At 39.3% G+C, this 11221-nt stretch overlaps 1 protein-coding gene across 1 annotated transcript; it reads right to left on the reverse strand.

Annotated features, from left to right (window-relative positions):
• Nucleotides 1-1642: 1642 nt before the first annotated feature.
• LOC142209188 (formyl peptide receptor 2-like) lies at nucleotides 1643-4803 on the reverse strand. Its single transcript, XM_075278119.1, has 2 exons — nucleotides 4745-4803; nucleotides 1643-2555 (listed from the first exon to the last, which is right to left on the reverse strand). The coding sequence occupies exons 1-2, from the start codon at nucleotides 4801-4803 to the stop codon at nucleotides 1643-1645; spliced, it is 972 nt and encodes a 323-aa protein (XP_075134220.1).
• Nucleotides 4804-11221: the final 6418 nt, after the last annotated feature.

Below are 11221 nucleotides of genomic sequence, written 5' to 3' on the forward strand. Positions count from 1 at the left end.
TTGATTTTCAATTTTTGTCTTTGACTCACCCCTTCAAACCTCATAACTTTTTTATTTTTCCATTCTCAGAGCCATATCAGGTCTTATTGTTTTCCCAATAGTGACCACAAGAGAGAGCAAATACCTTCCTACAAGGGGTCAATGCCAGGTAACTGTAGGGAAGTCATCACAGACAAGTTAAAGCCAATATTAAGGGCTTGGTAAAGTCAAAGTCCATCAGCAGTAAAAGTGTTTCCTTTTCCTCTGGAATTACTTTCAGCAGTGCAAATCTTCTGTCTAAAATCCATCCACATTTCTGCTACCTGTATATGTGTCTATATTGTTCATACATACCGTCATCACAGAATATATTTTCTTATACATTATTTTACAACATTCTGCTATTTCCACAGATAAATACACCACAGGATAATTGTATTTATACAGATTTTAAAGGGTTAATTCTTAATATTTATGCAAAATACGTAGATAGATAGATAGATAGATAGATAGATAGATAGATAGATAGGAGATAGATAGATAGATAGATAGATAGATAGAATTAGATAGATAGATAGATAGATAGATAGATAGATAGCAGATAGATAGATAGATAGATAGATAGATAGATAGATAGATAGATAGATAGATAGGAGATAGATAGATAGATAGATAGATAGATAGATAGATAGATAGGAGATAGATAGATAGATAGATAGATAGATAGATAGTTACATAGATAGATAGATAGATAGATAGATAGATAGGAGATAGATAGATAGATAGATAGATAGATAGATAGATAGATAGATAGATAGATAGGAGATACACGTGCTTACAAAATGAACGATACAAAAGTATAGCTGGATATGCATAACCTAGAATATATAAAGCAAATACATCAAGATCACCACGATCCAGGCCATCATGTGACTATGAGGTATGCTAGATGTTAATCTCTACATCTACAAGTCACAGGACTCAGAATGTCTAATAAATACATATAGGGGCAAATGTATTGAGACTGATGTATCTTCCACCAGACGTTTCTTCCATTAGTCATATCTTACACCCGTCATATCTTATACCAGTCTTGGTATAAATGGCCAACTGGCACAGGGAACTGGAGCTTTATGAAGAAGCTTCGATCACTTCATAAATCTGTTAGACAGCTCGGGGCAAGAATTGAAATCTAGCCAGATATTAACTATTAACATTTCCATTCTTACTCATGCCATGAAACTGGTATGAGTTGTAATAAATCTGTCGTCCCCACCCCCGCCCATGTTCATAGGATGCGGTAGGCAAGGATAGGGGCTTATTATCCCTCTACACCATTTCCCTCTTGAATTTTCAACCCCCCTCCAGGTGTTTATACAGTATCAATACTTAAAAGGGGATTCTGACACCCCCAAAATTTAAGTGTTACAGAGAAGGTTTTGAAATATAAAAAACAGTCAACTTTTTCCTGTCTTGTGTATCAGTCTAATGTTCTGGGGCTACTTTCATAACGTCAGTGACTCCCATATGGCCACTGTAGCCTTAGTGGTCATGGTCAAGTCATGTGGCCATGGTTATGTTGATAAGGCTTTTAAATTTTGAGAAATTTTTAAGTGTTTTCCAAGGGGGAAAGTTGAATTATTTTATTGTTCTGTGGTACGAGTTACTGTAGTTCCCCATCCTCTGGTTCTCTGCACAGATCATCGGGATGATCACTTAATGCTTTTTCAACTCTGTTGGGGATGGATCTCAAGAAACCCAGTTTAATATCTTGGCCCATTAAAACATAAATGATTGGATTCATACAACTGTTAAGATAAGCCAAGATGGTAGTAATGAAATGTACTAAAAAGATTTTTTTATAAGATCCATTTTCCAAGGGTATGAGTGCACAGATGTAATGTGGAGACCAGCAGATGAAGAAACACAATATAACAGCGGTGATGATCCTGTAGGGTCTCTGAGATCTCTGGGGTCTCTTACGTTTTCTAATTTTGACAAAAATGATCACATAACTGGTCAAGATGATGAGAAAAGGGATCACAAACATTAGAAGTAACCTGACTGTCCCAATGATAATTGTGGTTAAACGCATATAGTCAGAATAATATGTTGATAACCTGCACCAGTCATTTAAGTGTAGCACCAAAGCAGTCAAGGGTAAACTCAGCCCCCAGATGCCTCCTGCAGTGATCCTCACTAGTCTACGTGTCCTGTGAACTTTAGCCCAAAATGGCCACATGATGGATACACAGCGGTCAATACTCATGGCGGTCAGGAGAAGAATACTGGCGCTTGTGTTTAGATTGAACAGAGAAATGATTGATATGCAATAGGTATTAATATATAGGTCTGAGATATAGTTAACTTCAAATAAAATACGTAGAGGAATAGACATACAACATAAGAAGTCCGCTATGGCCAGGTGGAGGAACCACACAGCACTGATTGTCTTCTTCATCCTGAATCCGGCAATCCAGATGACTAATCCATTACCGATAATTCCAAGAACAAAAATGATGCCGTATAAGGTGACTGATATCTTCTGTAGAATGCTCATAACATAGGTTATGGACCTTAGAAGACATAAAAGGGTACAAGTTAGGCTCATGATCAATTTTTAGCAAGTATCTATTTTGTACACTCTGTTTCAACCTTGACTTAAAAATTCATCAACAATTCTTATTGGGCCTTGATGGGTTCCCTGTCCCCTACTATGGAAAAAAATTTGGTAAACTACAGAAGAACTTGTCTTCAAATTCTATGTCAAAATCCAGATTTTGTCCAGCTAAAAAAATCTGCCAAAAAATTCCTGAATTACCTGAATTTACATATTTGGGAAAAAATTGTGTTTTAAGTATCTTACCAACTAAATTCAATGAATTTTCTTGAAAAAAGGGACCAGATTATTTTGTGTCCTTTATTGACTACCTGAGTAGTTTGTTAGTCTTCACACTGATTTATAATTACTGTGTACCAATAACTAGTTGTTAGGGTTGAGCTAATCAGGAGATTTCAGGATCGTTTGTAAAAACAGATTTTCGATCATTTTCCAGCTGATCCCAATCCCAATCGCAATTGTTAAATTTACTTAATCGCTGATCGGGATCCGATCTTTCCCGATCGCTCAACCCTATTGATAATATATACATGAATAGGATTGAGCCGATCTTGAGATTTCAGGATCATTTTTAAAATCTGATTTTCGATCAATTTCCAGCCAATCCCGATCGTGAAGTTTGCTCGATCGCCGATCGGGATCCAATCTTTCCCAATCCCGATCGCTCAAACCTATTAATGATATATATATGAATAGGGTTGACCCGATCTTGTGATTTCAGGATCGTTTTTAAAATTAGATTTTCGATAATTTTCCAGCTGATCCCAATCCCAATTGCAATTGTGAAATTTGCTCGATTGCTGATCAGAATCTGATCTTTCCCGATCCCGATCGCTCAACCCTATTTATGATATATACATGAATAGGGTTGAGACGATCTTGAGATTTCAGGATAGTTTTCCAAATTCGATTTTCAATCATTTTCCAGCTGATCCCGATTGTGAAGTTTGCTCGATCGCCTATTCATGTATATATCATTAATAGGGTTGAGCGATCGGGATCGGAAAAGATTGGATCCTGATCGCTCAACCCTATTAATGATGTATACATGAATAGGGTTGAGCCGATCTTGAGATTTCAGAATCGTTTTTAAAATCCGATTTTTGATCATTTTCCAGCTGATCCCAATCCCAATCATAATCGTGAAATTTGCTTGATCGCTGATCGGCATCCAATCTTTGCTGATCCCAATCGCTCAACCCTATTAATGATATATACATGAATAGGGTTGAGATGATCTTGAGATTTCAGGATCGTTTTCAAAATTCGATTTTCAATCATTTTCCAGCCGATTCCCGATCGTGAAATTTGCTCGATCGTCGATCGGGATCCGATCTTTCCCGATCCCGATCGTTCAACCCCATTAATGATATATACATGGGTAGGGTTGAGCCGATCTTGAGATTTCAGCCGATCTTGAATTTGCTCCGATAGGGATCCGATCTTTCCCGATCCCAGTCGCTCAACCCTACTAGTTGTAAAAATGTAGCCCGCCAAAAGTCAAAAGGTTCTTCATCCACACCAGGTCCCATTGTGGACCCATCCAGCATTGAAAAACTTAAATCTAACCTATACAAACACCAAAACTAATAAAATATATTTGACACTGTATTTATTCATTACAGTATTTAGTTATCTGCCTATGTTTAGGAAAAAGCATTTTTAGGCTGAGGCCCCACGTTTCGGAAATGCAGCATTTTTGAGGCAAAGCCAGGATTGGGTTGGGAAGAAGTTAAAAGTATAACAACTTCCTATGTATTTCCTTCTTCTTTTGTAGCCATTCTTGGCTTTGGCTTAAGGTGGGGCCAATAAATCTAAAAATCAATGCCAGAATTGCCTTTTCTTTTGTTTGTCAGCCATCAAACGAGAAAAAAAAAATAGTTAGAAAAAATACTACAACTTGACCCGGACTATCGGCCAACACATAACAGGAATTCACGGACATTAGTACAGTCCCAGAGAAAAGAATGGGTCAGTGGGCTATCCATGAAATACACAACTAGCTTAAGGAGAAATCCCATTGACCTATATTAGGGTGTGATTGTCTATGATGGGTTTCTATCGTTGTACGATAAGTTATCAATCTGGGTTGGAGATCAGATACAAATGTGAACAGAGCCAAACCTAGATCTATTTTGAACATACTCATAGTCGTCATATAGAGCTGTGTCTGGTAGGGTCAGGTTATAACCATCGGGATCCATTCTGGCTTTATATCTGCAAATTAAATAAAATGAAAAAGATCATGTGATTAAAAGTTTACGTCTATACGGATCTGTGCCTTCCTGCAACATTTACTAACATTGATTTATTATTTTTTCTTTAGTTTAAAACAAAATCATTACAAAATATAGAGATAACTAGCATCTGCCCGCGACTTTGTCTGCAGGTTGGTGTTGGCGCTGAGCCGCTTATATTTAACCAATTGCTGTTGTGGATGATCCTCCTGCTCTCGTGTCTCAGCTCTGCTACATTGCAGCATATGTGCAGCATGCTCAGTTGTATGTACACCTCTGCAAATGGAGAGCTGCTTAAGCTCTGCTACATCTGGCCACTTGGAATATAGGGCTGTTCTTATGTCAGTGTGTGAGCAGCTTCTCTTACAAAGGGCGGATATCTTACTGATATCTGACTATAGACACATTAGGTCGCATATTGTTGTGCAGTGAGATAACCAAACCCATTGCAAATCCAATGAAAAAGTCAATCAAAATTTGCAACTGTTGTTTAATGCATTAAGTGTCAAGTTAGAGTTTGCTACATGTATAAATGTTATATAAATGATCAGATTTCATTTTCTTTTCTCTTCCTATTTGGTTATTCATGTTCTTATGCACTATGGGTATTAGACAGATACTAAACACAGCTAGCAACAATGACTAAGACCTCGGTTCCTTGTATGTAGCCTTAAGTAGATAATAATAACTTTGTGCAAACTAATAACTGATTGGAAAGCAACAAAATATCACAAAAAATGAAAAATATCACCAATACAGATAAAGGGAATCCTCACATTAAAAAGCAAGAATCTGGAAATCACTTTAGCATCTTCTTCAGAGTCTTGTACAACCCACACCATGTACCACAATATAACACTACAACCCACCTGGTGTCCAGGATCGGCTCAGGCCCAGCTAGAGATCAATACAAACCATGTATTACCTGACTGTACTGTAGGGAGGCGCTATAGGCTGCCAACCAGCGTCCATAAGTAATACCAGTAATACCACAATGTATTTCTTCTCTGCTGAAGGCAATAGCCTCACTTATGTGTTTTATTTCTGCAATTGTTCCCTCCAGAATGTCAGAGATAACAATCTGCTTGTACTGATATCATTCTCTCATGTGCTATAGTCCTATGACCGTTTGTTAAGTGATGAGATATCTGATACAGTAGGGGGAAGGGGAATTTGAAAAATATAAATTTAAAGCCACGGACACGTATACATCTCCAAAGCCCATCTATAATAGATCCAAAAACCAAAGGGCTGAGGCCGGGGTTTAGCGGTCGGGAAGCGCTGTGATTTGCCCACGGCATTTTAGAGTAACTGCAAAGTGGATGAGATTCATTCCGACAATCACCGATCACCTTCCAATTCAGTTTGCTTGCTTTACCCTTAAAGATCGACCATTTCATTGGTACCCGACAATTACCCCTTTCTCGAAATCGCACAACTCTGCACTTCGTGGCATCTTGCGTGAGACTAATGCCAATGCTGTTTCCTTCACAACATTTAACGGTGGAAGACGTGACACCGCAGATATCTTCATTTGTATGGATGTCCAAATACTTATTAGTAGACAGTGTATAAGGACAATAGAAGATCGAACTACGACGTTGTGCAATGGGACCAAAAACCTACGTGGATCGTAATGTTGAAAGTAAAACCATTGACTTCATAGTGATGTGAGCATGTTGGGAATATTCAACACAGAGAACAACCGGATCAGATCAAATTGAAATTGTTGTGAAATCATAAATCATAGATCATATCTGTAAAGGAACTTTAAGATCTAATTTATTGTCTTATACTCATTTGTATTAACTTTATATAAAACATAATAAAACACAATAAATATCAAAGAGAGTACAACAATCTTTTCATCCAAATTTAAGAGAACCATATACTTGAATGTGTGACCATCACCATACACAAAAAAACAACATGGCTAAACTTTATCTATTATGTTCTTCTAGTCTAATGCATTAAAATCTTCCTACCAGCAACTGCAACAAAAAAGGTATAAGAGCTGAGCTACCGATTCCTAAATGAGAAACATTCTTGTGGTTTGGGTTAACACTGGTTGATATTACGTATCTACTATATAGGGCTAAAAAAAAAAAAATTATAAAAATTGACGAATAAAAACAAATCCATACTTTTAGATTCCTATTTAGAAATGTTGTTTCATAATTCATGTTTGCTTTAAACATTGTGTGAAATTTTTAGTAATATTATTTGAAAAAACTTGTTGGTAAGTGCTGAGATTCAACTACTAATTTACTATTACTATACTACTATGATTACTACTACTACTATTCTTATACTACTGCTACTTCCATTACTATTCATATTATTACTAGGGTTGAGCGATCGTGTTCGGAAAAGATCGGATTCCGATCGGCGATCGAGAAAATTTCACGATCGCCATCGGAATTCTGAACACAATCTTTTTAGGTGGGATCGAGAGCGGTGATTATTTCCCACAATGCTTTGCTACTGGCCAAGCATTGTGGGAAAAGCTAACAATGTTAGCCTTGACACTGAGAATAGGCTCCACTCATTCTGAGCGGAGCGTATACTCAGTGTGAAGGCTCCGCTGCAGTTCCATAGGAATGAATGGAAGCAGCTGCCACACAGCCTTAACTCCCTGCGCGCCGGCTGCGTCCATTCATTCTAATGGGAGACTAGCTAACATCTCTAGTAGTTACTTACCTGCAGAGATGGCTGGTCCGGTGCCCGATGTTCTCGTTATTCTTTGCCTCTCTGCCCCTGCCTCCCAGGTTAGTGTTAAAGAGCTAGGAAGAAGGCGGGGCTTCTGGCTTAGGAGAGTGTGGGTGGGTACAGGTACAGGTACAGGTAATGTGACGTCTCCCCTCCCAGTACCCGCCCACACTCTCCTAACCTGGGAGACAGGGGGCCGTGAGGCGAAGAAGAACAAGAACACCGGGCACCGGACCAGCCACCTCTGCAGGTAAGTGGACACCAGGGGGGACTAAGCAGCCAGAGGATTAATAAAAAATCCTCTGGCTACTTAGTGATTACAAAAAATCACTACACAGCGTGGATTCACAATATCAAATACACTACATTAGGTGGCTGCAGGTGAAGTGACCTGGGATCTTGTAGTGTTGTTCAGAGTTCGTCATCTTTATTTTATCCGTGGTCAGTATGTGAGGGCAGGTCTTGCACCTCTTCTGTCCACATGGAAATGTTCCTTTGTTAGTTGGAGGTGACAGTGAGCTGCTAATAATCATATTCCTGAGGTTTGGTGGCTGTCTGTAGCACAGGAGAGGGGGGTCTGGAAATATGGATTTTAGACGGTGGTCTTTTTGCAGTAGTGGATGTAATTTGCATGTGATTCCTCTCAGCATCTCCAGGTGGGGGTTATATGTGACAACCAGGGGGACCCGATTGTTTTCCTGTTTGGTATTGTATTTTAATAACTCCAATCTTGGTATTCTCTTTTTTTTTTTTTTTTTTTTTGTAGATTGTGAGCCCCACATAGAGCTCACAATGTACATTTTTCCCTATCAGTATGTATTTTTTGGAATATGGGATGGAAATCCATGCAAACACGGGGAGAACATAGAAACTCCTTGCAGATGTTTTTTTGCCCTTGGCGGGATTTGAACACCAGGACTCCAGCGCTGCAAGGCTGCAGTGCTAACCACTGAGCCACCGTGTGGCCCCTCCAATCTTGGTATTCTCGTGGCCTTGTTAATTTGGTTTTCAACTGTTCCATCTCACCATTAACCTGATGCTCAATTACTCCTTCTCTGAAATAAATTTCCTAGACACCATCATCAATATACAGGACAACACTTGAGACATCGCTGTATCGGAAGCCGATTGACCGCCCAACCTACCTAAGATGGGATAGCTTTCATCTGAAACACATAAAGAACTCCATTGTCTACAGCCAAGCCATCAGATATCATCGCATATGTTCAGATCCTGCAGATAGAGACAAACACATTGCGGGCCTCAAAAACACATTCTTGAGGCAAGGCTACCATCCAAGAACAGTTGAAAACCAAATTCACAGGGCCACGAGAATACCAAGATCGGATTTATTAAAATACAATACCAAACAGGAGAACAATCGGGTGCCCCTGGTTGTCACATATAACCCAAACCTGGAGACGCTGAGAGGAATCACACGCAAATTACATCCACTACTGCAAAAAGACCACCATCTAATATCCATATTTCCAGACCCCCCTCTCCTGTGCTACAGACAGCCACCAAATCTCAGGAATATGGTGGTCAGCAGCTCACTGTCACCTCCAACTAACACAGGAACATTTCCATGTGGACAGAAGAGGTACAAAACCTGCCCGCACATACTGACCACAGTTAAAATAAAGATCCCGAACTCTGATCAACACTACAAGATCCCAGGTAACTTCACCTGCAGCCACCTAATGTAGTGTATTTGATATTGTGTACTAAGTGTCCTGGGGATCTGTATGTAGGTGAGACAGGACAGTCACTGAGGATGAGGATGAACTCACACAGACATACAATTAGAGAACAGAGACTGGACCTCCCTGTGCCAAAACACTTCTGCAATGAAAATCATAATATCACCAAGGATATGAAGATCCTGATAGTAAGAGGGAATTTCAAAAACAGAAAGGATCGCCGCATATGGGAGATTAAACTCATGATGACCTTCAACACTCTCCAAAGGGGGTTAAATCAGGCCCAGGGTTTTATGACGTTTTACAACCACTAGACAGCACGTCACTGATCAAAGGAGCCATAAAACCCGGAGAACTTTCCTGTGAACTGATATACATGTTTTTTTTTTTTTAACTGTTTATTTACATGTTCTGTTTTCCATCTACTTTGCATCTAACACTCCATTCCTGTATAAATATGCCTGCCTTCAGAAATTCTGTTATACCAGCCTGATGAAGGCACCTGTAGTATCCCGAAAGCTCAAAATATGTCATCAATATTTTTTTAAGTTAGCCATTAAAAAAGGTATCAACTACTGAGGACTTCTCTCAAAATTTTTTTTCATTTCCTATCCACTGGCTAATACGGTACAAGGATATGTTTTTTTTCTTATACTACTACCACTACTATTACTACTATTACTACTACTATTATTACTACTACTACTACTATCACTACTATTACTACCACTAATTTTGTTGCTACTATTACTATTTCTACCACTAATACTACTTTAATACCACTATGACTTTTGCTACTACTATTACTACTACTACTATAGATGCTACTACTAGTATTACTATTACTACTACTACTATTACTACTATTAGAGATGAGCGAGTACTGTTCGATCGAGTAGGTGTTCAATCGAATACTACGGTATTCGAAATACTCGTACTCGATCGAACACTACTAGCTGTTCGAAGTTTAATGTTCGATGCAGAACCAGCGTTGATTGGTAGAATGCTATACATTCTGCCAATCAACGCTGGTTCTTCTCTTACCTTTCCGAAGTCTTCTCTGCGCTGCGTCCCTGCGTCTTATTCCGGGTGGAATTCACTCTGCCTAGGCATCCGGCCTAGGCAGAGCCGACTGCGCATGCGCGGGCATGCACGCGCATACATGCGCATGCGCAGTCGGCTCTGTTCAGGTGTCGGGCCTTGGCAGAGCCACACGCGCATGCGCAGTCGGCTCTGCCTAGGCTGGATGCCTAGGCAGAGTGAATTCCGCCCAGAAGAGGACGCGGGGACCCTGCGCCGGGAGAAGACTTCAAGCAGAATCCAGCCCGACCGTCACTCGTGGACTTGGTAAGTATAATTTTATAGAATGTTGCCTACCCCTGAAACGAGCATTTCCCCCCATAGACTATAATGGGGTTCAAAATTCATTCGAACAGTCAAACAGTGAGCGGCTGTTCGAATCGGATTTCGAACCTCGAACACTTTAGTGTTCACTCATCTCTAACTACTATTACTATTACTTCTCTTACTATAGATGCTACTACTATTATTACTATTACTACTATTGCTTCCATTATTATTATTATTATTATTATTACTACTACTACTACTATTGATAATATTAAAAATAATAATGAACATAGCAAAGTATAACTTGACATTGACATAAAGATTGAATAGTTACATGTAAAACTCCCGGAGCAGTAATAGCAAGTCTTGAAAGATTCCAAATAAAGATTGGTTTTACAATCAGGTTTTGGTATTAGTGAAGCCACCAATGTCTAAGTATTTGTGACCCAGTAACCCCACCAGTGTTACCAGATTGGGATTCAGGGGCGTAAAACCCACAGTGAAAGTGCCTTCTTTTTAACACAGAATATGCTGCCATGGGCCAACAAATTTGTGGCAGCTAACTGCAGGCAATGTCTTCTCCCAGTCTTATTCTGTTTCCACATATGTACCAGGTTTATCTT

Source organism: Leptodactylus fuscus, chromosome 6, assembly GCF_031893055.1.
Source record: "Leptodactylus fuscus isolate aLepFus1 chromosome 6, aLepFus1.hap2, whole genome shotgun sequence".
NCBI classification, from domain to species: Eukaryota; Metazoa; Chordata; class Amphibia; order Anura; family Leptodactylidae; genus Leptodactylus; species Leptodactylus fuscus.

Excerpts from the sequence above, each read along its gene's own strand:
- LOC142209188 (XM_075278119.1), bottom strand. The coding sequence starts at position 4,803 with ATGGATCCCGATGGTTATAACCTGACCCTACCAGACACAGCTCTATAT. Across the intron at positions 2,556-4,744 it reads GCTCTATATGACGACTATGA|GTCCATAACCTATGTTATGA; the intron begins GTATGTTCAAAA and ends ATGTCTTCTAAG.